At 57.7% G+C, this 25,635-nt stretch overlaps 4 protein-coding genes across 5 annotated transcripts; 3 read left to right on the top strand and 1 right to left on the bottom strand.

Moving 5' to 3' along the window:
• Positions 1 to 1,233: 1,233 nt before the first annotated feature.
• Tubb4b (tubulin beta 4B class IVb) lies at positions 1,234 to 3,639 on the top strand. Its single transcript, XM_047524772.1, has 4 exons — positions 1,234 to 1,374; positions 1,693 to 1,801; positions 1,876 to 1,986; positions 2,439 to 3,639. Exons 1-4 carry the CDS (start codon positions 1,318 to 1,320, stop codon positions 3,497 to 3,499), a joined length of 1,338 nt encoding a protein of 445 aa, XP_047380728.1. The 5' UTR covers positions 1,234 to 1,317; the 3' UTR covers positions 3,500 to 3,639.
• On the bottom strand, positions 2,445 to 7,744 carry Fam166a (family with sequence similarity 166 member A). 2 transcript variants are annotated; one of them, XM_047524774.1, is made up of 7 exons: positions 7,689 to 7,744; positions 5,646 to 5,860; positions 5,301 to 5,557; positions 5,088 to 5,214; positions 4,709 to 4,803; positions 4,033 to 4,150; positions 2,445 to 3,718 (listed from the first exon to the last, which is right to left on the bottom strand). In XM_047524774.1, exons 1-7 carry the CDS (start codon positions 7,742 to 7,744, stop codon positions 3,621 to 3,623), a joined length of 966 nt encoding a protein of 321 aa, XP_047380730.1. In that variant the 3' UTR covers positions 2,445 to 3,620. The 2 variants fall into 2 exon arrangements, with proteins under 2 accessions (XP_047380730.1, XP_047380729.1); XM_047524773.1 differs by lacking the exon at positions 7,689 to 7,744 and having other exon boundaries at positions 2,445 to 3,710; positions 5,301 to 5,707.
• A 2,336-nt stretch (positions 7,745 to 10,080) lies between these two features.
• On the top strand, positions 10,081 to 11,642 carry Stpg3 (sperm-tail PG-rich repeat containing 3). The gene is made up of 6 exons (XM_047525414.1): positions 10,081 to 10,187; positions 10,269 to 10,408; positions 10,525 to 10,659; positions 10,757 to 10,845; positions 11,127 to 11,421; positions 11,509 to 11,642. The coding sequence occupies exons 1-6, from the start codon at positions 10,081 to 10,083 to the stop codon at positions 11,640 to 11,642; spliced, it is 900 nt and encodes a 299-aa protein (XP_047381370.1).
• Positions 11,643 to 13,823: 2,181 nt separating this feature from the next.
• On the top strand, positions 13,824 to 25,049 carry Nelfb (negative elongation factor complex member B). The gene is given in 14 exon segments (XM_047525612.1): positions 13,824 to 14,213; positions 14,330 to 14,493; positions 14,626 to 14,725; positions 15,084 to 15,314; positions 18,596 to 18,781; positions 19,515 to 19,627; positions 20,323 to 20,425; positions 20,618 to 20,713; positions 21,606 to 21,748; positions 21,844 to 21,950; positions 23,682 to 23,823; positions 24,100 to 24,173; positions 24,176 to 24,207; positions 24,342 to 25,049. Coding segments are annotated over 14 exon segments (1,740 nt in total). The 5' UTR covers positions 13,824 to 14,111; the 3' UTR covers positions 24,489 to 25,049.
• The last annotated feature ends 586 nt before the right edge of the window (positions 25,050 to 25,635 follow it).

Below are 25,635 nucleotides of genomic sequence, written 5' to 3'. Positions count from 1 at the left end.
CACCTCTCTCCTCCTGAGTTAGGAAGGCAAAAGTGGGCAACAGAATGCCCCTTACACCCCAAGAGTTGAAGCTACAGACCACGGGGGCTGGGGGGGCGGTAAGAAAATGCTGATGTCGCTACGTAGGCTCAGGAGGCAGCTTGTTCTGACAATATTTCAGTCATTGGACACCAAAACAACACTGTGGTATTGCGCACTATGTGGTGAGGAAGGGGGTGCACTTCCTCTACGAAGACAGATAAGCAGAAATTGTCCCCAGTACCCTCGTGTTGGTAGGCAAAGGGTAAAAAGTTCACCCAGAAAGCCAGATCCGGAGATGCCCAGGCAGGGGCAGACCCTACGGTGTAATTTATCCCTTTTAAAATGTTACAAACATACAACGCAAATACACTGCTCTGCAGCGCTTGATGGTACGACCACATGTACTTTAACTGTTTTTCCTTTACGCGTTTTGTTTTTCCTCTCGAGTACAAACAGAGTCAAGGCCAGGCATGCCGGGCCCTGCAGTCTCCACGCAGCTCCGCGCTCCTGGGCCGCGGCTCCAAGGCGACGGGCGCCGGGCCAGCACCGTCTCCACAACACTGCGCGCCGCCGCAGGGGCGGCGGGGGCGGGGTCCCTGCGCGTCCCGGAGGACCCAGCCCCTCGCCTGACACCAAGCCGCTTGCAATTTAGCCGTTCACGGCTCGCACCCCGCCTGGGCTTGGAGGCCCCGCAGGACGGGCCAGTCCCGCCGCTATCGAGCCCGCCAGCGCGGGCCCCGGTGCCGCGCCCTCCGTCGTGGCCGTCTTCGAGAAGGCGCACGGTCGGCCCCCTCCGGGGCCCAGCCTACACCCCCCGCTCCCGGCCCCCTCCTCCGGCCGGAAGCCCGCGCCCCACTCTCCGCGGCCCACCCCCTCCCCGCGCGTCTCCCGCTGCACTGCGGCGGTTACCAGGACGCCAAACCCGCGCAGCCAATAGAGCCCGCCTGTCGGCGTGCTTCCGAAAGTCAGCCAATGGGAGGACAAATCAATCATTTGAAACACCCAATGGACGGGGCACTGTCGAGCCAGGAGGGGGGGAATTGTGATAGGGAGGTCCGCAACTGCTCCTGGCCAATAACAAGTCGACGTCGTTGGGAAGGCAGACCTTAGGCGGCTCGATTGATGGCAATGTAGCCAATCGTATGAGGACGCTTGCCGGCCTCGTTCTGGAGGCCCAATCCAGGGCTGGTGGAGGCGGGCGCCGTAGGTATATAAGCGCTGGCTGAGCGTCGGTTGTAGCACTCTGCGCGTCTGCTCTTCCGCTCTTCGTTTCGTCTTACTTCCCGCGCCGCCGCCATGAGGGAGATCGTGCACCTGCAGGCCGGGCAGTGCGGCAACCAGATCGGCGCCAAGGTGCGGGGACAGGGTGGTGCGGCCTGGTGGGGCGAGCCCGCGGGGAGGGAGACCGGCCGGCCGATTGGGGAAGATGGCGGCAGCGGCTGGCCGGGCGGCGCCCCGCATTGCGGCCCGAGTGCCCGCGCGGGGCCGGGGCCGTACCTGGGCGGCTAGCGGGGACAGCGGCAGACTACTAGGCCCTATGGGCCTGGCGGCGGGGCGCGCGGGCGGGGGAGGGGAGGGCCCGCCGCGCCCATCCGGGGCGGGGCCGCTTCCCGGCGCACCGGCCGCCGTGACTCAGCCTGCGCCTGCCGGGCCTGCCCGCGTCGCTTGCAGTTCTGGGAGGTGATCAGCGACGAGCATGGCATCGATCCTACCGGCACGTACCACGGGGACAGCGATCTGCAGTTGGAGCGCATCAACGTGTACTACAATGAGGCCACCGGTGAGACCCCCGCTCCAGTCCCTCTTGCGACCCTGCGGGTCTCCCCTCGCTGACTCTCTCTCTTCTTCCACCAGGTGGCAAGTACGTGCCCCGCGCTGTGCTCGTGGACCTGGAGCCTGGCACCATGGACTCGGTGCGCTCGGGCCCCTTTGGGCAGATCTTCAGACCAGACAACTTCGTTTTCGGTATATAGGGGTGGGGGCTGGGCAAGGTTTGGTAACCTGGGCGGCTCAAAGTTTAAGGGGCTGCCCCAAGGTCACTGCTGCTGGAATTAGAGAGCTGGGGCCCCCCTGGTCATCTCCTGCCCTCCGAGTCACTCAGTCTCTGCCTAAAGCCGCTTTGGAGGCAGGCCCAGCTGTCCACCTTCCGGCAAGGAGGAGTAGATGTAATCTCCGTACAGCATTGGCTGCTTGGCCGTCCTTGGGAATTGGCTGCGGTTTCCCAGGGCGGGGTTTGTTAAGCTGCTTCAACTTTGGCGCCTGATTTAATTTTTTGGTGGGGCAGACTGTTGTTGTATCACTTGGGATTCATTTTCCTTATTTTCAGGACATAACCTCGAAATGTCATTTGGTATGTGTGTTGGGGACCAGAAGCGACCACATACTTAGCAAGAATGATAACTTGTTCTGTCTTCTAGGTCAGAGTGGTGCTGGGAACAACTGGGCCAAGGGGCACTACACAGAAGGCGCGGAGCTGGTCGACTCTGTGCTGGATGTTGTGAGGAAGGAGGCAGAGAGCTGTGACTGCCTGCAGGGTTTCCAGCTGACCCACTCCCTGGGTGGGGGGACTGGGTCTGGGATGGGGACCCTCCTCATCAGCAAGATCCGGGAAGAGTACCCAGACAGGATTATGAACACGTTCAGTGTGGTGCCCTCCCCCAAAGTGTCGGACACAGTGGTCGAGCCCTACAATGCCACTCTCTCAGTCCACCAGCTTGTAGAAAACACAGACGAAACCTATTGTATTGATAATGAAGCCCTCTATGACATTTGCTTCAGAACCCTAAAGCTGACCACACCTACCTATGGTGACCTTAACCACCTGGTGTCTGCCACCATGAGTGGGGTCACCACCTGCCTGCGCTTCCCAGGCCAGCTCAATGCTGACCTTAGGAAGCTGGCTGTGAACATGGTGCCCTTCCCCCGCCTGCACTTTTTCATGCCCGGCTTCGCCCCCCTGACCAGCAGAGGCAGCCAGCAGTATCGGGCCCTGACGGTACCTGAGCTCACCCAGCAGATGTTTGATGCCAAGAACATGATGGCCGCCTGTGACCCCCGCCATGGCCGCTACCTAACGGTGGCTGCTGTGTTCAGGGGCCGCATGTCCATGAAGGAGGTGGATGAACAGATGCTTAATGTCCAGAACAAGAACAGCAGCTACTTTGTCGAGTGGATCCCCAACAATGTGAAAACAGCTGTCTGTGACATTCCACCCCGGGGGCTAAAAATGTCCGCCACCTTCATCGGCAACAGCACAGCCATCCAGGAGCTGTTCAAGCGCATCTCGGAGCAGTTCACTGCCATGTTCCGGCGCAAGGCTTTCCTGCACTGGTACACGGGTGAGGGCATGGACGAGATGGAGTTCACTGAAGCCGAGAGCAACATGAACGACCTGGTGTCTGAGTACCAGCAGTACCAGGACGCCACAGCGGAGGAGGAGGGCGAGTTTGAGGAGGAGGCTGAGGAGGAGGTGGCCTAGAGTTGTCTGTGAAGCGTGGAAGCAGTGTGAACTCTTTATTCATTCAGCTGTTCTGCAGGCCATATCTCACTGTGCACTTGCTGTCCTCTGTCTAACGTCACATGCTGTACAGACACCACCATTAAAGCATTTTCAGTGTGTGGGTTCGCCTCTCCAGTTCCTTGCGGTAGGCCTTGCGGGTGCTGTTGCCAAAGGTCAGTGCATAGTTGTCCTGCATGTCTGTGAGGGAGCAAGGCTGCAGCTGGCTTAGGCTTGCCACATGCCTGGGGCAGGCCTGCATATAGCTCCTGCAGGGCTCGCGTGGCCTGGTCTGTCCAGGGAAGCACAATCCTATGCCAACTGACCTCTGTCCAGAAATTCAATAGGAAGGGCTGGTGAACCCCTCCCGGGTCTGGGGAATGGTGGGATGACGTGGCCAGGCAGCAGGACTGACACCCACAAAGGACCAGGGGCCCCAGCCTCCCACCTCTCCCACATGCCCAAGGCAAGACCTGGGACGCGAGCAGTGGCCTGTAGCAGAGAGCAGTGCTTACGTGGGATGAAGCCCATGTAGAATGGGATCAGGCCCTGGCTGTTGTAGATGGTGGTGTTTGGCCAGTGGGTCTTGGGCAACCTCTCGCCCAAGGCACAGACTGGATTTCTGAACAGGAACTGGGGAGACCGAAGAGAGGTGCTGAGGAGCACTGCCTGCACCACAACCCTCCTTGTGAGCAAAAGGGCTGGCTGTCGGGGTGTGTTACCAGGGGTGACTTACCATAGCTGGAGTTAAGGTGATTTTAAGACAGATTCTGGTCAAGTCGCCCAAGCTGGCCTTAAATTTGCAATCATTTTTTTTTTTTTTTTTTTTTTGCGGGGGGGGGGGGGGCGTGGACAGTGCTGGGGATTGAACCCAGAGCCTTGTGCTCACGAGGTTCTCTTACCAACCGAGCTATATCCCCAGCCCTGCAATCCTGTTTCTGCTGGGACTAGATAAGGGCCACCATGTCCCTTTTCTCTGGGAAAAGGGTGATGATGCTCATGGGTCTTCCTGTTTCCCAAGCTCTTGTAAAAATATTTGACCTTGTTAGGATGGGGGTCCCTGGGCCAGGTAGGACCCTTCCTGCCCCAGCCTCTGGAAGCCTGTCCTTGTTATCCTTCTGGGGGTGCTGCCGGGTGGGGCTGCAACTGACGTGTAGGCACCTGGGAACAGCCTGGACGGTGTTCTCCTACCTGGTTCTTGTCGAACTCATCCATAGCCTGTGTGACTCCATCGCGGTAATTCATCCCCATCACCCAAGTGAACCGTGGGATGAAGCCAGCATAGCCTGGGGGTGGGCTGTTGTCAGGACCCCACCCAAGTCCCCTTGGTTTTCCTCAGGTATACCCACTTGCCTCCAGGTGTGTTGGGGAAGCTGGGCAGCTTAAAGTGACTGTCTTGAGGCCAAGAGGGCATAGGCAGGTCAGGGAGACCTCCTGAGAGGCAGGGCAGGTTGGCCTGTTCCAGGGAGTAGGGAAGGGGCCAGGGCAGCAGCCTCAGTCCCTCATCCCCTCCATCTCATCTGGGCCCCTGTGACCTAGTGAGGGACTAGCCCAGGTTCCTAGCACCCACCTGAGATGGCCTTGCGTTGGATCAGGTTGGGGTGGTCCAACTGGGGCAGCCTCTGAAATCTGCCCACATCCAGGGTCTCCTGCCTGTAGGGTGGGGGCAGATACTCGTCCCTCCTGCAGTGGTACAGCTGGGGTGGGAGAGGAGCAAGTCATTGTCCAGCTCCCACCTGGGGCCTGGGTGGGGGTTGAGTCCAACGCCAGTGTCTCCAGTTACCTGGGACTGCCCTGGAATCTCAGGGACAGGGGCAGTGGTCTTCCAGGCATCTTCTCCATGTGCCAGCAGCAGGCCTGGGTGTCCCAAGTCTCCAGAGTACCCCTTTCTGCCAGGTGGGCATGGGGGGTAGGGAGGATAGGGCATGAAACCTGCAGGCAGCAGAACCTGTCTGGATATGTTCTCTGGTGACCCTTGTGCGCCCACCTCCTGGGCTGGGAGCTGGCCCAGGATCTCAAAGTTCTTGTATGGCTTCAAACCTGTGCAGACATGGCAGCCAGTAAGCCACGTGGGCAGGAAGGTAGGCATGGGAAGGGGCAGGGCATGGAGCAGGGGCCAGCAGCTCACCAGAGTAGTGGGGGATATAGGGCTCATTCAGGTCCCGGCAAGGGACAAAGGGGGGCTTAGACTTGCTGAAGTCCTCAATGAACCTGGGCTTGGACATAGGGGAGAGAACGGAGCATGGGCTCTTCTGCACGCTGGGGTCTGTGAGCAGCTGTGCTGTGGTGCGCCCATAGGTGTTCCCCACTTGGTAACGCAGCTGTGGATAGAAGCCGGCATAGCTGCAGAGGGAAGAGGAGCAGGGCCAGTTGGCAAGAGAAGATCCCTGGGCAAGGCCCTTGCAATCAGGATGCAGATCCAGCCTGCCTGCCACTCAGCAGCTGCCTGACCTCACCTGTAAAATGGGGGTTGTGGAAGCTGTGCCCAGAGGTGAGACTGCTGTCATCACTGCCCCTGTGCCCTGCCATCCTCCACCCCCCTGATCTTTGTCTTCCCTTCAAAGACAAGGGAAGTAGGGGGCTCTGTCCTGCAGAAGCAAGTCCAGGGATGGTGACTTGTCCCTGCACAGGACCCAGGCAGAGGGAAGTCCATTATGCACAAACTGGTCCCAGCAGGAAGGTATGGTCAGGACTTTGAAGGGGAGAAGTCCTTTAGCCACATGGGGAATCTAGGTAGGTGCTCAGCACTGCCAGAGGCCTATGTGATCACCCAGGGAGTGAATTTTTTCCCCCTCCTGAAACAGGGTTTCACTAAGGCTGGCCTTGAACTGGCTCAAATGACCCTTCTGCCGCAGCTTCTCAAAGAGCTGGGACTATGGGCAACAACACCATCTTGGCTGAATTATCTGCCCCCCTGCCCTTTCGTGGTGCTGGGGATGAATCCAGAGCTTCAACTCTCCAAGCACGCTAGGCGCACCCCCAGCCTTAAATGGTCTTCTTTTTAGAAGTTGCCAAGGTTAACACAGGCCCAGTGGTTGAAAAGGTGGCAAGGCTGGCGTCTGCCTCTGTGCCAGCCAGCCCACCGGTGAGTGTTGTGGAGAGGCGGCCCAGGCCCCTCTGCCTCCCCCAAGGTGTGCACCTGTGTGCATCTGTGCTTTCCACAGAGGGCTGCTTTATTTTATTGTTTGGTGCTGGGGATGGAACCCAGGGCCTCACACGTGCTAGGCAAGCCTCTGCCGCTGAGCCACAGCCCAGCCCTTTCTGTTTTATTTTGAGCCAGGGTCTTGCTAAGTTGCTGAGGCTGGCCTGGGATGTGCCATCCTCCTGCCTCAGTCTTTGAATAGCTGGGAGTATAGGTGTGCACCACTGTACCCGGTGGAAGGATTTTATATTTATTTTGGTACTGGGGATTGAACCCAGGGGGGTGTACCACTGCGTTACACACATTCCCCAGTCTTTACTTACTTATACTGGGGATTGAACACCCAGGGTCACTTTACCCATGAGCTACATCCCCAGTTTTTTTTTTTTTTTTTTTGAGACAGGGTCTCACTAAGTTACTTAGGGTTAAGTTGCTGAGGTTGGCCTTGAACTTGCTATCCTACTGCCTCAGTCTCCCAATTTCCTGGGATTACAGGCATGTGACACCACACCTGGCTCTTTTTTTTTTTTTTTAATTTTTTGAGACAAGATCTTTATAAATTGCTGAGGCAACTCTCACTGAGTTACTGAGGCTAGCTTTGAACTTGGGATTCTCCTGCCTCAGCCTCCCAAGTCACAGGAATTATAGGCTAGGATTTTTGTTTTACTTGAGGAGGAAACCTAATGAACAAACTGGTCTAGGCTTATCTCATCTCTAAATCGGGAGCTTTATGGAGGAGTGTATGGCATTTTCTTAGCCAGCCTCTACCAGCTGTTGGGTTGCCCCAGATTCTGCTCCTGATGGACAAGCTGGCCACCTGGTATGGTATCTGGGACCGAGGCAGCAGGGAGGGGTGAGGCCCTCTTCTGCAGCCCCACCCAGAGCTTCCCACTCCAGAGTTCTCCAGCCCTGTGGGCCTCAGCCTGGCTCCCTGGCCACCCTGACCTTTGGTCCCGTAGCTTTGACCCTCAACTCCCTGGAGTCCAGGCCCGGCTGCAGCCTCCCTCTGGAGCCTGAGGTAGTTCTTACCCAGGGATGTAGTGAGGTTCTGGTGTGAAGAGGTCATGTTTCTGGGTAGCTGTCATTTTGCCTTGACTCTGCCCTTGCTGGCTCAGCTCCTCCTATGCCTGGCTCCTTTCCTGAGGGGAGTCCTGTCACCTGGCAACCATTGTGAAGGGGCCAGTACTGCTGGGCTCCCCTGGGCCCGGCCACCAGTTAACCCTGTCTAGGCACCTGCTAACCCAGGCACCAGTCTAGGAGACTACTGGCAAGGCAGGGGCCCTGGAAAGAAGCCCATCCACTTCAGTGCTCTGAAAACAGACTGGGAGGAGACTGGCTCTTGCAACCCCAAAGGGACCTCCCCTCTAGGCCACCTGCCCCACCCCAGGACCCAACAGAAAAGCAGCCCCCACCCCAGAGTGGGCTTTTTGTCTCATCCCAGTCCTCCTCCCTGCAGAGGTCAGCTCCAAGTGGGGTTTCCCAGCTGGACAGCCGTGTGAGCTCTGTGGGTTCTTTCTGCTGGAGCAGCACATTATTTCCCATTTTGAACAAAAACTAATAAAAATTTTCTGGTACTGGAAGAACTTTCTAACTATAAAAATGAAGACATCATATAGGAAAAAAATTAGTAGTACCACTGTCAAAAAAACAGCATAAACAATCAAAACACACTACAAACTGGAGAGCATGCGACCTGAGTGATCCACCCACAGGTTACAACGCAAACATACTGTGGACGGTTCCAGAAAAGCCCAGTCAACAACTGAGTGCAGGGTGACGTCGACCGAATCAAGGAAATGCTGATGAAATGCTGATAAGGCAGCATCCAAGGCTCGTTGCTGGGAGACACCTTTTGGAGCACAATTTGCTAATGCAGGTCAAGCAGGAACAAGACTGATACTAGCCAAAGGTGTGTGCAGTGCCACTCACCACACCAGGCCCGCCACAGGGAGGAACTGAGTGACCCTCAGCAGCAGCTCAAGGCTTCCTTAGCGCACTGTGTAAGCTCAGGGGCAAGGTTAGCGGCCAAGTAAAATCGGGCAGAAAGTGGCAGAAGCAAGCTTTATTAGAATTTGGCCCTCAGGCAAAATTCCCAGCCCCTGGGGGTAAGGGTAGGGAGCCGGGTGAGTGGCCCTGGCTGCCCAAGGTCTTTATAGGCTGGAATAGGCGGTGGTCCTGCTGAGTGACAGGTGGAGTTAAGGTAGTTAAGGATCAACAGGTGGAGTTAAAGGTCAGTGGAGTTAAGGTTCAACAGGTGGAATTAAGGGTCAGTGGAGTTTTCTTGTCCATTTGATTGACCACCATATGCCACGATGCCCTTCGTCTCAGTTGCTCCGCTCTCTCTCCTACAGTCACCCAAATTCTGACCTAACACACTGCACAGCTGTTGTCTGCAGTCCCCTTCAATTATGGTCATGTTCTCAAAGTACACATAGCCCAAGCACAACCAGGTGGAACCCTTGCCCATCTCAGTGTGTTTTCTCAAGCATGCGTCCATCCATCCTCCAGAGTGCCAGGCAGAGGCAGTGCTGGACGGGAGGGATCCAGAGAGGAAGAAATGCCACCAGGGTAGAGCAGCAGAAGAGGACTGGAGAGGCTGCTCCGGGTGGACACGTTTTTTGTTGTTGTTGCTTTTTAACGGTACTGGGGATTGAGCCCAGGGTCTTGCACGTGCTGGGCAAGTGCTCTACCACTGAGCCACACCCCTAGCCTGATGTTCGGAGCTGAGGTCAGGGCTGGGGCCAGTCAGCACCAGAGGCTGCTCAGCACAGGCTCTGGTGCCCAGAGGCACTCTTGTTCCCGCAGGCTCATTACTGCTTGCAGCTTCATCGGGCAGCTCAGTTCACCTGTGAACCTCCAGCACTAGGCTCCTTCTGGCCTCTGTGCACCCAGGTGGAAGACAGGTTCTCACCCTGTCCTGCAGGACTGAGGCAGCAGCTTCTCCTCCTCCTCCAGGCAGCCTTCCTAGACCCCTCCCTCTGCTCTTCATCCTCTGGGTAGGCCCAACCCCTGGAATCCTGCAGGACTTGGTGAACAGAGGTTCTGCTCCCCAGGCACCCTCAGCGTGGGACTCAAACCTCCCAGGAGCCCTGTTGAAGTGGGGTCTAGTCCCCAGGTGATCCCAAAGAACAGGGGAGGAAAAACGGTTGGGGTCAGAAGTGGGGAAGGTGGTATGGGATGCTGGGCCTGGAGCCCCATGGCAGGTTAAGGATCTTCCTGGCCACCGGACAGTTCCTCCCCACCCGGTTCAGCACGTTGGGGGAGGGGTCTTTTACTGGGCGGGGCCCCTGGGGCAGCTTCTACTGGGCAGGACAGTGCTCCTTCCCCAGGGAGCTCCTGGCAACGGAGGGGCCCCATGATGACCAGTGAGGTCATAAAGCCCTGCTGTGCCTGCCCTCAGGAAGGGAGCTCTGCATGGAGGATGAATTTCGACCAGAAGGCTGTGAAATTCCTGGCAAATTTTTACATCAATGGGGGCAAACACTGGACCCATGGCCCCCCGAGTCAGAAGCCGCTATATCCCACCCAGTAATATCAGGGGGTGTTGCCAGGCTGGAGGCACTGGGGGTAGCCAGTGGGCCGGGTGAACAGTGGTTGCTGGTCTTGCAGGCCTGAGGCTGCTGTGCTGTTGAGAAGTCAGGATGAGATGTGGCCCCGAAAGAGAAAGGGGGCCCCACCCAGCCTCAGGCTAGGAATAAGCACCCCCCAGAGGTGCCCCCCTACCTGCACCGGGACCCTGAAGGAACTGCGTGAGTGAGGGTTCTGGTTACACCACCCCCACCCCCAGGATGGTCTGGAAACTGTAAAGGGCAGGGAGCAGAGTGCTGGGGGAAACCCAGGCCCAGAGCTTGCTTCCTACGGCCAGTACTAGAGCGACGCCCCCCGATCCTGACCGACCTGGACGTCCCCGGCCCCACCAAGTACGAGGTGCCTGACGCGGCGGTGCGAGAATCTTCCCCACACCCCCACTACAGCATTGGCTGCAAGTACCCGGGTCGAGGTGCGTGTCCCCGCCCCAGCTCCCTGCAGTCTGCCCCCAACCTGGGAATGGATGCATCCCTCCCTAAAGCCCCCAACGACTATCGGCTCCAACATAGAGGGCGGCGGCCGCAGGGCGTGGCAGACCATGTGGCTTCAGAGCGAAAGCCCGTTCACGCAGAAAGTTGACTTCAACCGAGAGCAAAAGGTGGGGAGTGCGCACTCACGGGTCCTGCGGAGGACTAGTAGTGGAGGCTGCCAAGGATGGCCAGCAAGCCGGGTGGGGACGAGCCACCAAGCCACTAGTGGCGGGGAGGGGCCGGAGGGGCCAGCGGGCCTGGCGGAGGGGCCAGGCGATGAGGAGGCGCAGGCGGAGCGCAGGGGGCCGCGTGGCCAAGCCAGGTAGGGGAAGGGGCCGGGCGGTTTGCCGGCTCAGGCCTGGAGTTGGGCCAGGAAGGCCCTGCAGCCTCGCCTCCTGCATCCTTCCAGTGGCCATCTCCTGCAGACTACAGGCCGCTCAGCCGCCCTTCTTTCCCGGCCTTTAGCTTCGGAGGCCGCCGCGTAAACACCCCCAAGACACCTGCGGGCCTTGCCCGCCCAGGCCTGCTCCGGGTCAAGGGCCCGCGTGCCCATCTCCCGCTCCAGGCTTCTTTGCAGGCTCCGGGAGAGAAGCGCCCCAGCCCCAACACTTACAACGTCCTCCCGGGGTACCGTCTGCAGAACCCGCGCTCACCTGCCTTCTCCATGAGCCGCTCACCTGCCTTTGCCTCCTGGTTCAGTTCCTGTAAGGAGGCTTGGGTTCCTTGAGGCGGGGTACTGTGGAAGGCTGAGGGCTGCTCTTGGGTGGGTTCCCAGCCCTCTCTCTTTACAGCCCGAACCCCCGGCCCGGCTGCCTACTATGTGGAGGACTGCTACAATTCACGCTTCCCCTCTGTGCCCGGAGTGGTCATCCAGGGTGTGCGAAGACCCAAGCGCCATGACACAGGCCCCTTCTGCACGCTCTAGAGCCTGCTGGACCCTGCCAGCTCGGCTGGTTATTTAGTAGGAACGCTGGCCTCCCTTGGGGCCTCCTCCTAGAACTTGGGGCTTGGAGCGTGGCCTTCTGACTCTTTAGGCACCCCTAATTCACCTTTCTGACTAGCAGACCCTTTGTGGGCTGTGAACAAGGAGAGGCCATCCCCTGCTATACTGAGATGCAGTTGGTTCTCCCAGACTCCTGGTGTCTGCCTGTCTGTGCATTGCCCAGTGGGTTGTCCTGAAGAAGCCTGCTGCTTCCCTGCCATTTCTGGCTTTCCCTGTCCAGGGGTTTCTACTTAGCCACTCTTTCAGAGAGCCCTCTTTTCTAGGGTAATCTTGGGTGGCATCCTGGGACTCACCCTGAGCTTCCTGGCCGAATACCCCAACCCAATCATGCTACCCAGGGGACTAGTCCAGCTGCCAGTCTACCTAAGGGTCAGGCTGCTTGCTGAGGTGAGGAGCCAACTGTTGGGGTTCCCTGAGCTGCCACCTTGAGGTGGGGTCAGCCTGGCAAGCCACTAGGGAGGGCCCAGAGGACCAGCTTGACCTGAGGACACAGCTGGGTTTGGTCACCTGTGAACCCTGGCCTAAGGACATTCAGGCCAAAGTCATAGCCTGGCCCTTTACTCCTTAGGTCCCTGTCCCTGCAGGAACAGCAGCCTGCTGTTGTCCCCTCTTCACTACTGGCCTGCCCTCCAAAAAAGGAGACTCTGCTCTAGTGCCCTCTCGGCGGCTACCCCCACCCATGCCCAGAACTCAGCCCTGCAAACCAACTACCCCAACTGCTTCCTTGAGGGCGGCACCACCCTCTTTTTGCAGAGGACGCCCTAGCCCTGGGAGTTTGAGTACCCAGCACCTGTTGTGTCCTCCTCCAGGCCTGGGCCAGTTGGAGGTCCATCCCCAGTGTTCTCAGCCCTGGGCTGACCAACTTGGCCGGCAGCAACAGTGATAGAGCTGTGGGAGCCCTGGCCTTGGAAGCTCTGCCCAGATGGGAATAGGAGTCCTGCTTAGGGCTGAACCGCCAGGCACTTCAGAGGTCCAAAGGCTGAAGTGGGAACAGCTGGAAGAATGAAGCATTCCCCTCCAGCTGGGATGAGGAAGGAGGGCATGGGGGAAGGGACTTTCAAGTATCAGCAAATATTTGCTGAGAAGTAGAAAGAAAGAATTTTTTTTTTTTTAAACCAGGGATTGAACCCAGGGATGCTCAACCACTGAACCACATCCCCAGTCCTTTTTCAAAAAGTTTTGATAGGGTATCGGTAAGTTACTTAGAGCCTTGTAAAGTTGCTGAGGCTGGCTTTGAACTTTCGATCCTTCTGCCTCAGCCTCCTGAGCTGCTGGGATTACAGACCAGGTTAGGAAGAAAATTTCTAGTAGAACAACCGTCAGCAGCACAGGCATACGTAAAGGGGGTAGTGTTTGGTGTATCAGAACTTGGGGGAGGGCATGGTGGTGGGATGGAGGGTTGAGAGCTGGCGGACAATGCTGGGTACAGGCACCTGCACACCTAGCAGAGGGAGAATACCAGCCAGGATGGACTTCCTGCTCTGCAAAGGGCAAGGGACACTGAACCTAGGTTCTGACTCAAAGTTCAGTGAGGGCCAACCACGCCAGCCCGGTAATGAGAGTCTAACATGGCAGTGCAGGCGGCCGTGCCCTGTGTTCCACCTTGCTCCCAGGTCTCTGCTAGGGACCCTGGGCACCACTAGAGGCACGTTTGGATTTTCGAACGTGAGAAGTCTGTGGTGTGGGCTTCGTCCCTGTTTTACCTGGAGAAGCCAAATTCCAGGCAGCGTGAAGGTCAAGCACTATGTCCTACACCTGTGCCGCACCTGGTGAGACCCAGGCAGGGAGCTTCTAGGGCGGAGACGCGTCACTTCCTCAAGCAAAATATTAACGTCAAGAGGCTGCTGTGAGATCAGCATTAGGGTTGTTCGTGACTATAAAAAGATTTTAAAATGTCAGTTCTGAAGTCCGCACGCCGGGCGCAGTTCTCCTGCGCACGGGACGCGGGCGCGAGGTTACGGACAACCTCCAGGCGGGCACAGGACTGGGGCAGAGAGACGGGGCGTGCGTGCGTGCGTGCGTGCGTGCGTGCGTGCGTGGGCGGGGCCACGCTGCCGCAGCCCGGGCACCACCCCTCACGCGCCCTCGCTCAGCCTCCGTGGAGGTAGCGCGTCGCTGCCCGGAACTCGAGTGCTGGCCTCGCGGCGTTTCCTCCTGGCCGTTTAGCTGCCGGACCGGGGCCGTGCGGGGCGGAAGCGGGCGGTGCGGGCCCGTGCGGAGCCGCGCTGCGGGCGCGACCTGGCCGAGCTGGAGGCGGCGGGGGAGCGCGGCTCGGGCGGCGCCCGAGGCCCGGGGGAGCGCGCTTCGGGGGCTCCCGCGGCTTCTGCGGCGGCGCCGGGCGAGCGGTGCGGGGATGGGGCGCCGAGCCGGACGGCGGCCGGGGCCTCGGCCATGTTCGCGGGGCTGCAGGACCTGGGCGTGGCCAACGGCGAGGACCTGAAGGAGACCCTGACCAACTGCACCGAGCCGCTCAAGGCCATCGAGCAGTTCCAGGTGCGCGGGCGGGTGGAGGCGCGGGGTCGGCCGAGCCGGGAGCGCCCTGAGGCACTCCGCGCTGGCGGACGTGGCTGCGGCCGGGAGGATTCACCGCGCTGGCCTCTCCTCCGCAGACCGAGAATGGCGTGCTGCTGCCCTCCCTGCAGTCGGCCCTGCCCTTCTTGGACCTGCACGGGACGCCGCGGCTGGAGTTCCACCAGTCGGTGTTTGACGAGCTACGGGATAAGCTGCTGGAGCGAGTGTCAGCCATCGCTTCGGAGGGGAAGGCCGAGGAAAGGTAGTTACGCGCCTGCCGCCTCGGAGTTGACTGGGCAACTTTCAGGGCTGGGGACTGTTTGAGGAGCGCCCCCAGCCCCACCCCGCTCCTGCTAGTGGAGACCCACTCCCTCAGTTGTGCAAGTCTTTCCAGATACAAGAAGCTGGAAGATCTTCTGGAGAAGAGCTTTTCTCTGGTTAAGATGCCATCCCTGCAGCCAGTGGTGATGTGTGTCATGAAACACCTGCCCAAGGTGAGAGCTATGGGGCCACCCCTCCCCCGAGACCAGTGTGCTCTGAGGTGCAGTTTGGCCAGCTTACCTGCATGCCCTTGGTTGGTGGAAGTCAGACTCTACTTGGTGCAGGTAGCCACTTAGCTCTGGGGAGTTTTGGTGAGCAGTGTACCTGAATCAGCTTCTCTCAGACGGGTCACATGGAGAAGAAAACTTGATTCTGGAGTTGGTGTGTTGGAGAGAGCTGTGGGTATTCAGCATGTCTGCCTGCACCTGTTGGGAACATGGGCTGGGGCTTTTGTGAATGGCTGCCCTGAGGGGGCCCTTGGGGACACAGGCACCACTCACAGGAGGCTACAGGGCTTGTGTTGTCCTTTAGGTTCCTGAAAAGAAGCTGAAGCTGGTGATGGCCGACAAGGAGCTGTACCGAGCCTGTGCGGTGGAGGTGAAGCGGCAGATCTGGCAGGACAACCAGGCGCTCTTCGGGGATGAAGTCTCCCCACTGCTGAAACAGTACATCCTGGAGAAGGAGAGTGCACTCTTCAGCACAGAGCTGTCTGTCCTGCACAACTTCTTCAGTCCTTCCCCCAGGACCAGACGCCAGGGCGAGGTGAGGGAGGCAGGGTGTGGGGGGACTCGAGTGTGGGTCTGCTCCTGGAGTGTGGCAGGAAGGGTTGTTGGTTGTGTGCTTGCATACCTTATGCTTTTCAGTGAGGTGATGTGGAGCAAGGTGGATGTCTACAGATAGGCTTTTATGAAGGGTGACAGCTCTCTCCACCCCACTTCCAAAAAGCAATTTTTGTTTGACCCTTAAATTTTTTTTTTCTTTTTGGTACTGGCGATTGAACTCAGGGGCACTTAACCATTAAGCTACACTCCCAGCCTCTTTTATTTTGTATTTTGAGACAAGGTCTCACTAAGTTGCCTAGGGTCTTGCTGAGTTGCTGAGGCTGGTCTCAGACTTGTGGTCCTCCTGCCTCAGCCTCCTGAGTCACTGGGATTATAGGCTTGTGCTATCATGACCAGTTAAACTTTTGTTATGTCTTTAGTTTGTTAAGGTGGTTGTGGCTTAATTCTTCACAAATAGTGAATTCAGGTTTTCATATATTACTAATACTGATGTTAGACCTGAACTCATATTTGCAGTAATTGGGCTGGGAATGTAGCTCAGTGGTAGAACATTTGCCTAGCATGCATGAGGCCCTGGGTTCAATCCTCAGGACTATCAAGAAACAAACTTTTTTTTTGTTTGTTTGCAATAATTGACATCTTTTTTATTTTTAAATTTCTTAGCTAAATTCTCTTATTCCTTTTTTTTTTTTTTTTTGGTACCAGGGATTGAACCCAGGGCACTTAACCACTGAGCCACATCCCCAGCCCTTTTTTACTTTTTATTTGAGACAGGGTCTCCAAATTGATTTGGGCCTTGCTAAATTGCTGAGGCTGCCCTTGAATTTGTTATTTTCCTTCCTCAGCCTCACAAGCTGCTAGGATTACAGGTGTGAACCTTGCCTGGCTTGATTTTTTTTTTTTTTTTTTAAGTGGGGGGCTATTGTTGCAGGCTGGGATTGAATTCATGAGCCCTTTCTTCAACCTCCCAAGCAACTGGGATCTGGGACTGAGGAGCGACTCAGTGTGGTAGAGTGCTTGCTGGCATGTGTGAGGCTCTGGGTTCTGTCCCTAGCACCACACATACAACAGCAGCTGGCTACCACACCAGCAGTTAGCTAACTTAACACTACTTAGTAGAGATGTAAAACATGTTATCTAAGTCATCTCAGGCTAATGAAGACCAGGTCTGTTTTATTTTCATGGCATGAGAGTCGAACTTGGGGTGCCCCACCACTAAGCTGCACCCCTAGGGCCTCTCATGTTCTTATTTAGTGGCAGGGTCTTCTAGGCTGACCTGAACTTGTGAACCTCCTCCAAGCTTCCCCAGTTGCTGGGATCACAGGCCTCCACCCTTGTGCCTGACCAGTCGATTCATTATTCACAAATGCTGTCTTTCAGTGTGTGACTGATGTGGATGGTTGTCACTGAGCTAGTCGCTTTTATTTTGGGGTCACTGGGTCTGAAATCTGATGAGTCTTTCATGCCTCAACACATTTCAGTTGCCAGAGTTCAAATGCCAGAAGCCACAATGTGGCCCGTAGCTCCAGTGGGGCCTCAAGGCTCTTGATCGCTTGGACCGGCAGCTGTCAGGATGGAGGCTGTGCAGCCTGTGCTGTCCCTGACCTCTGTCCTGTGTTTGTGTTCTCGGGTTAGGTCCTTGGTAAACCTCTCCTTCCACTGCTGCCAGGGCAGCGCTCCCACTCCCCCAGCTTGGGCCCCCCTCTTCCAGCCTCCCTCTGCCTCCGGTATCTTCTGGTGACCGGGTGCTGACAGCACTGATTTCTGTCTGTGAGGGACTTGCCTTACTTGTTTGTCTAAGTCAATCTTTTTCAAAAAGTTACATTTTTATACACATGAGACTCTCAAGTGCCAAAGTGTTCTGAAGAGCAGGAAAAGGAATGGGAGAAGCAATTCCCTCCCAGCTCCCCTCCCTGCTGGAAAGAGGGCACAGCCTCATCCCTGCTGCACCCACGCCCACGTATTGCTGCCTCAAGCCCAGTTTCTGTGTGGGTTGTGTCTCTGGGTCACCTTGATGTCAGCGCTCCTGGAGAAGAAGTGGCCTTGGCATCAGGTCCCGGGGATGTTCCCACCTCCTCAGCCTGGGTGGGCCAGCACATTTCCATCTGTGGCTGCTTTTTTCCCTGCCATTTCTGCTTGTCCTCATTCCTTGCTCCTCCTGGTGTCCTGGCTTCTGAGTTCTGGCTTGTGGACCCCATGGCCTCCCAGGCTGCCTGCCCAGCATGCTGGCTCAGTTCCTCACTAGCCCCCACATTGGCCACTCTGCTCCTTAACGACACCCAGCTTTCTCTTCCTCTTGTTTTGATGGGGTGTCTTCAGAAAACCCTGGCATGCACTTTCAGAGTCCTAATATACTTGACATTTATTTTGTTTTGACTTAGCTGACTGGGTGGACTCAGAATTAGCTCCAGGTGTCCAAGGCCTTTGTACTGCTCTCCAGCATCTGTGTCTGTAGACAAGTCGGAAGGGGCTCTGGTTTGTGGCACTTGGTTGGTGGCCTGCTTTTCCCTCTCTGAGCTTTGCAGTCTTTTCTTGGGGCTCTGATTTACAGTGCTGTGACGGGGCACATCAGGCTAATGGTCGCCTGTGGTCCTTGCTACAGTTAGCAGCTGAATGAAGCTCTGTGGTAGTTATGGTGGCACAGTGACCAAGCTGACCAAGACTGTGTGGGCCAAATCCTGTTTTGAGGAAGAGTGTGGTGGTTTATTTCTGCCAGGGAGTGGGTACCCATATCCCTGCATGGCCCTCCAGTGGTGGGTAGGAGAGAACTGGATTTTGTTCGTGTTCTGTACACCTGGGGCCTCAGCCTTTGCTCTGTGGCCCTGGATGTTGGTGGTGGGACAAGGTCACACAGCCTCTAGCCAAGGTCGAAGACGGGGAGACAGAAGCCATCTGGGCTGGGTAAATAGCCTAGAGTAACGGACAGCACAGCCTTGCAGCCTTGAGGATGGGGCAGCCTGGATCATCCCACAGTGGAGTTCTTCCAGTGCTGCTTCTTGCCTGGCCACTCTTGACTCGGCAGGCAAGTGCTTGAGGTTATAGGCTTGGAACCCTTCAGGGAACTGTGGGTCCTGGCATGGGCTCACCCCCTAAGTAATAGCCTGCCACCTCCAGCAGAGTGGCAGCATTTCAGCTGAGAAGAGGCAGGAGTAGAAAGGACACCCTCTGGAGGGAGTGTGTGCTGTCCCCAGGACTCAGCCATCTGTGTGGCGGGTGGGGTGGGGTGGGCGGGGTCCTGGGCACAGTGGCCTCTCCTACCAGGTGGTGCAGAAGCTGACACAGATGGTCGGGAAGAACGTGAAGCTGTACGACATGGTGCTGCAGTTCCTGCGCACACTCTTCCTGCGGACCAGGAATGTGCACTACTGCACGCTGCGGGCTGAGCTGCTCATGTCCCTGCACGACCTGGACGTTGGTGACATCTGCACTGTGGACCCCTGCCACAAGGTGCAGCTCTCCGTGCCCACTTCCTTCAGGGGTCCTCTTCTGCTGCTTCCCTGGCACATACTGCTTCCAGGAACCAGTGCCAAGCTTATGTCTGGCTGGCTGTCCCATATCCCTGTGTGCTGTGTGCTGGCCCCTCTGCAGACCCTGCCTGGGGAAGGTGACCTCCTTCAGGTGTCTGAGCCAGAGACCTGGGTGTCTTGGTGCCTCCCTCACTGCCTTCCAGCCCTTCCCTGCTCCAGCCGGGTGCAGGCCCTCCAGCCACCCTGTACCATTGCCCCAGCTCCTCTGTCTTGCCAGCTGACCTCTGGCCCTCCCCAGCCCCAGGCCCTTGGGGCTTCTCACTGGCAGGTACCAGGATGCTCTAGGAACAGGGTTTCATGCTGCCCTGTGTCCCCAAGCACAGGCATGGCAGTGCTGAGACCATATCCTGGGGACCTTTGGTGTCCTGCTCTGAGCTTCTCACTGCTCAGAGTGCTGCTTTTGCTCCCTGGGAGAATGTCCCCACTTCCTGCAAGCCCCGTGACCTTCTCTGTACCCTCCTACCCTCTCCTGTGGCCCCTAGGTCCTGGGGTGGAGCTTTGGACCTTGGCCCGTGTGTGTCTTGGCCTCTGGATCTCACGATGCTCAGGCAGTGCTGTGCCTGAGAGAGGCAGAGGCCAGAGCTGCCTGTAGGGCCTTGCCTCCGGCTGGGCGGGGAGAATCCAGTGCCAACCTGCTTCTCACCTGCCTGCAGTTCACTTGGTGCCTGGATGCCTGTATCCGAGAGCGGTTCGTGGACAGCAAGAGAGCCCGGGAGCTACAGGGATTTCTTGATGGAGTGAAGAAGGGACAGGAGCAAGTCCTGGGGTAAGGGTCTGCACTGAGGGCCCAGCCCCCAGGGTCCCACCCTTACTAGCTGGCTCATTCCAGTATGCTTTGGGAGAGCCATGCCAGTCACAACTGAGTTAGAGATGGGATCACGTGGGAGGAGTGTGGGTAACAGAAATACCTGTATCTCTGCACAGATGTGGAGCCCATGTTCCCAAGGGAGCTAGTGTGAGCATGCAGTGGCCTGGAGTGCCGCAGTGTGGGGCTGCTGCAGGCTGAGGCTCCCGCGACCTCTGGCTGTTGCTGTGCAGCCCGCCACCTGTGTTAGAGCCCTTTGGTTTTCTGACTGAACTCGGTCTGGGCCAGGCTTTCAGAAACACAGCGTGCCTTGAGTCTTCCCATATCCCTGTGTGCTGTGTGCTGGCCCCTCTGCAAATCCCGCCCGGGGAGGGTGGCCTCCTTCAGGTGTCTGAGCCAGAGACCTTTTCACGTCTCACTTCTAGTTTGAAAAACCTTTGAGTGAGTTAAGGATAAATTACAAACCTTAGGCTTTTTGTTGAGGGGGACGCAGAGTAGGATCTGCTTGCTCCATGCAGAACAAGACCAGTTCCCTGGGCAGCGCCTCCCGTCTCCCTGCCCGCCCGCTGCTATCCTCAGTGGTCTGTGTACCGTGTAGTCAGCAGGGGTAGGACGGCCGGGCTTCCCCAGTTAATGCTGAGGACCACTTCCCTCAGGGACCTGTCCATGATCCTCTGCGACCCCTTTGCCATCAACACGCTGTCTCTCAGCACCATCCGGCACCTGCAGGAGCTCGTCAGCCAGGAGACCTTGCCCAGGGTGAGTGCAGCCTGCCCTGGCATCCTGCTGGGTTCCACGTGTGGATTGGGTCTCTCGCTGTGGGTGGGCAGGTGGGAGCCTGATTGGGTCCTGGAGTCCTGGCATGGCAGAGACCCCCTGCATAGCGAGGGAGGTCAGAGGACAGCACAACCTTGGTGTGTGCCCTCTCATGAGGCCTCTGTTTTCCCGCAGGACAGCCCTGACCTCCTGCTGTTGCTTAGGCTGCTGGCCCTGGGCCAGGGTGCCTGGGACCTGATTGACAGCCAGGTCTTCAAGGAGCCCAAGATGGTATGGATTCAGCTTCCCTGCTTTGTTGCTACTTATGGGGGGTGGTGAGGTGAGCCCCCTCTAGTCCCAGAGCTGTGCTCCTGGGGGCTTCCTTCAGGAAACATCAGGGAGGTTTCAGGGTGTCTTGAACCGGCCACCTATAGGGAGGTGGGCTGCTGCCTGCTAACTTGGCTCACAGTGTTTCCACAGAAGTGGCTGTAATCATGCCAGTTTGGGGATCCACAGACAACACTGGGCAGGGGTCTCAGGAAGCCAGAAGTAGGAACCTGGGGAGCAGTGTCGAGGAAAGCAGATGGGCCACACTGGGGCTCAGGTGGAACGCTTGCCTGGCATGTGTGAGGCACTGGGTTCGGGCCTCAGCACCACATAAAAATAAGTGAATACAACAAAGGCCTATAAACATCTAAAGAATATAAAAAAAAAAAAATTATAGGCATACCTGCTGGGTGGCTGGCGCACACCTATAATCCCAGCAGCTTGGGAGGCTGAGGCAAGAGGATCATTGCTAGCCTGAGTAACTTAGCAAGGCCCTCAGCAGCTTAGTGAGACCCTTGTCTCAAAAAACAAACGCTGGGACTGGGCTGTGGCTCAGTGGTGGAGCACTTGCCTTGCATGTGTGAGGCACTGAGTTCAATCCCTAGCACCACATAAATAAATAAAGATATCATGTCCACCTACAACTAAGAACTATAAAAAAATAACAATAAAATAAAAAATAAACGCTGGTTGTGTGGCTCAGAGGTGAAGCTCCATGGGTTCAGTCCCCAGTGCAAAAAGTAGCAACTGAAAAGGGACAGGCAGGCCTGAGGAAGGGCACGGGCGGGCCCCTGTGAGGCAGGGTGGAGAGTCGGGTGGGGCTGCGGGGCTGCTGGCTCACGCCTCATCCCCACAGGAGGCGGAGCTGGTCACAAGGTTCCTGCCCATGCTCATGTCCCTCGTGGTGGACGACCACACTTTCAATGTGGACCAGAAGCTTCCAGCTGAGGAGAAAGCCCCGGTGTCCTACCCCAGTACACTTCCCGAGAGCTTCACCAAGTAGGTGCCGGGCGGCAGCGGGGCGAGCCGGGCGTGGCCAGGCGTGGCCAGTGCTGAGTGGGGCTGAGGGTGGGTCCTGGGCACCCTCTGCCCAGGTTCCTGCAGGAGCAGCGCATGGCCTGCGAGGTGGGGCTGTACTACGTCCTGCACATCACCAAGCAGCGGAACAAGAATGCGCTCCTGCGCCTGCTGCCGGGGCTCGGTGAGTCCTGCCTCGGCTGGCCGGCCGGCCACAGCAATTACCACTCCACGTTCTTGTCTGCAGCTTACTTCAGTGGGAACCTGAGAGGCTGCTTCGCCTTGTGTCCCTTCCCACAGGAAGGGATGCAGAGCCACCTTATTTTATCCTTGAGTCCCCAGAGGCTTGCGGGAGTGTACCCTCCAAGACCATGACAGGCCCACTCTCCCAGCGTCTCTCGGAGGGGTTGGCACAGCCAGGAAGAGGGAGGACTCTGGCCGGGCCTGTGGGAGGTGTGGCATGCTGTGCCCCCTCGGGACAGCCCTGGACCCTGCTGACCTGGGCTCGACAGGCCTGTCTCTCCGTGCTGGTGCACCTGCTTCCAGCTTTCTGTGTGGAGGAAGCTGTGGGTGTTGATGTGTGGCCACCACCTGCTGGGTCCTCTGACTGGGCCTTGCCCTGCTGGGGACCAGAAGTCTGTAGTGAGCCTCACAGGGCCACGGTCAGGGATCTGCAGGCCAAGGCCCCTTCTGCAGGCTCCCAGGGACCTGTTCTGTGCCTCTCCAGCTTGCGGGGGCATCAGGGTGCAGCATGAAGGGCTGGTGTCGGGGTTCTGAGGTCTCCAGGGACACAAGTCACTGTGATTTGCCTTGTCCCACGTGTGCTTCAGCAACCTGTGTCTCGCTCACATCTGGTTCTGGCTACTTGGAAGTGGGTTGAGGTGGGCAGTGGGCTGTCCTTCCTGGAGCATGCTGCTACCCCCCAGGCTGGAATGTGCCACTCCAATCATGTCCAGGAGAAGCTTGCTTATTCTTATGTGGGTTTTCTAGTATTTTCTTCTGATTGTGGGTATTTCTGAGAACTCTTGGTCGCAGTGTGTGGCCACCTGTCCCTGACACATGACCTGTGACTCTGAACAGTTTAGTAGGTACCTCTACAAAAGAAGGATGGTCACCTCTCAGCAGGTTTGCTGTCATCCCTTGGGTCAGATGCCTTGTGGTGGCTGTGTTCCCCTGGTGTCTGGCAAGTGTCACCCTCCAGTGGGACCTGAGTGCTGCCGCCAGCCCCGCCGCCTGCCCGTCGAGGCTCCCACGGGTTGTAGGGCTTGGAGGGTCTGGGCATTGGCAAGCGCATCCCCTGGGATGCCTGTGTCTCCCTGAAATGTCTCTCCCCTGGTTCAGGCAGTGTCGGCAGGTCTGCCTGGCAGGCATCAGGGACGCTGGTATCTGGTCCCCAGTCCTCCTGTGCTGTGGCTGCCTGCCTGTGCAGGACTGCTGCCGTGTGTTGTCCCTGAGGCCTGCTCCTGGCAGACCCTGGCTGCACCCTTTTGGTTGTTGGTGCCAGCAAGGATTGGCTGCAGTTGGCTTTGCAGTCTGTCTGCTTTCGGGGTCAGTGGCTTCAGAAAGGGGGTTTGGAAGCATTTCTTCACTCTTTTTTCCTGAGGGATGGTTGGGTGGTTTGGCAGGACTCCCTCCAGATTATGTTTTGGCTCTTTCCTGCCTTTCCTTGTTGGTCTGTGGTTTTTCTCTTGGAGCTGGTTCTGACCAGAGCCCTCAGTTGTTGGGCAGGGCCTTCAGGCCCTGTCTTGTTTTCATCCCCACACCCTGGACCACCACCCACCTGGGACCCTGTTCTGGCCCAGGACAACTGGGAACCCCCAGGGAGGCCCCAGATGCAGGCTCCTGAGGGTAGAGGTCACCTGCCCTGGCAAAGGGTATATGGTGGCTGGGCTGGGCCAACCTGCTGTGGTTGCAGTGGAAACGTTCGGCGACCTGGCCTTCAGCGATATCTTCCTCCACCTGCTTACGGGGAGCCTGGCGCTGCTGGCCGATGAGTTTGCCCTGGAGGATTTCTGCAGCAGCCTCTTTGATGGCTTCTTCCTCACAGCCTCACCCAGGTAGGCCACACAGCAGTGGGCGAGCCCAGGCCACTCAGACTTTCCTGTACTCTGTCTGCCTGGCAGGTGAGAGGCTGCAGGTGGGTCTGTCGGGCACCATGGCTGCACTTGCCAAAGGGTTGTCCAAGTATAGTTGGGGGGCACTGTCTCCAGGGATAGCAGGAAGGGCCTAAAGGGGCTTCTCTACTGCAGTTGGGCTGGACCTTGGAGGAGGGCAGTCTGTGTCCTTCTCTCAGCCCCATGCCCCATTCCCCACTCGGCCCTGACCTTTTCCAGGAAGGAGAATGTGCATCGCCATGTGCTGCGGCTGCTCCTCCACCTGCACCCTAGAGTGGCTCCATCCAAGCTGGAGGCTTGCAGAAGGCCCTGGAGCCCACAGGCCAGGTGAGTGCTTGACCTCCACCTCTGGGGATGCCAACCTTGGCCCTCAGTGCTTTGCCTGGTCCGTGGTGCATCCCTCTGGGTAGCCCTGGGGCTGGCCTGTGTGTGCTGGTCCCACAACCTGGGTTTGTCTGCAGAGTGGCGAGGCTGTGAAGGAGCTCTACTCCCAGCTGGGTGAGAAGCTGGAGCAGCTGGACCATCGAAAACCCAGCCCAGCCCAGGCTGCAGAGCCTCCAGCGCTGGAGCTGCCTCTCCCTAGCGTGCCCGCTCCAGCTGGTCTCTGAGTCTCTGCATCCAAAGGGCTACTCAAGAGCAGAGGCCCCTCCTGGGACAGTCATCAGGAAGAGGCTCTCCTGACCTTGGGAGTGCAGTCGGGCACCCTTCCTCCCTTCTCAGCTGCCAAGAGCTGCTCCTGGGAGGCACCTGCTCCTGCCCTGGGGCCTTGCGTTTCCTGGGGCTTTCCTAGTGGAAGGCTTGCTCCTGCCTGCCTGTGTTGGCAGTGTTCATTGCCCTAGCAGCTGACCTTACGTGATGTGTGGGCAACCTTGAGGGGAGGGAGTGGACATCATTTTGGCCAAAGCAGTTATGCTGGGCCCAGATGTCTGTAGGATCACTCGGGAGGAGCTGCAGGCTAGTGACCTGAGCCACTGTGCACCTGGTACCAGGGTGCCCCATCTGATGGACCGAGGCCCTGCAGGCAGTGCCCCTCCCCGCTCCTATGTGAACTGCCTCCTTTACCCTTGGAGGAGATTGCTCCTTGCCCAGCTGCACTGGTTGACTCTCAAGTGGGACACTGGGTACACACTGAGGTTTCCACTTATGTAAATAAAAGACATTTTGGTAACTCCGCAGATGAGCCTTTTCTCTGCTGGCCCTGGGTGTTGGGGTAGCTCAGAGGTGGAGAGTTCTTAGGGAGCCTATGAGTCTCTAGTCCCCTGCTTGGGCCACTGTCTTTGGACTTCCAGGCATAGGCTGCTAGAAGCCCCTCAGGGCCTCGCAGGCTGCGTGGTGCTGAGACAGACCAGCTCCTTGGTGTCTGTCCTGTGGTCCAGGTGAGCCACTTACTTCCTGCACAGATGAGGGACATGAGGCCCCAGGAGCGCCGGGGCAAGCCCACGGGCGCTGGCACAGCTCTGGGGTGGTTCTCTTCAGATGAGCCTGTCCAGGTGGGCAGGGGCTTAGGGAAGACAGGCTGGTCACTGGGCAATGAGGATGTGGACCACCAGGCCAAGGCTGGGCTGGGCTGCTGGGCTGGGTATAAGAGAACCTGTCTGACCACTTTGGGGTCAGGTTGGTGTGGGTGGGTTTGGGGACCCTCAGCTTGTGCCAGCTTTTCCCACTCAGCAGTGAATGGAGTGGTGCATTCTGGGCCTTGCTGCCCATGGCCGGTCCGGTGGGGGAGCAGGCAGATGAACTGTCTCAGTAGTCTAG

This window comes from Sciurus carolinensis, chromosome 14, assembly GCF_902686445.1.
Source record: "Sciurus carolinensis chromosome 14, mSciCar1.2, whole genome shotgun sequence".
Lineage (NCBI taxonomy): Eukaryota > Metazoa > Chordata > Mammalia > Rodentia > Sciuridae > Sciurus > Sciurus carolinensis.
This window is presented reverse-complemented; position numbering and strand designations above follow the sequence as displayed.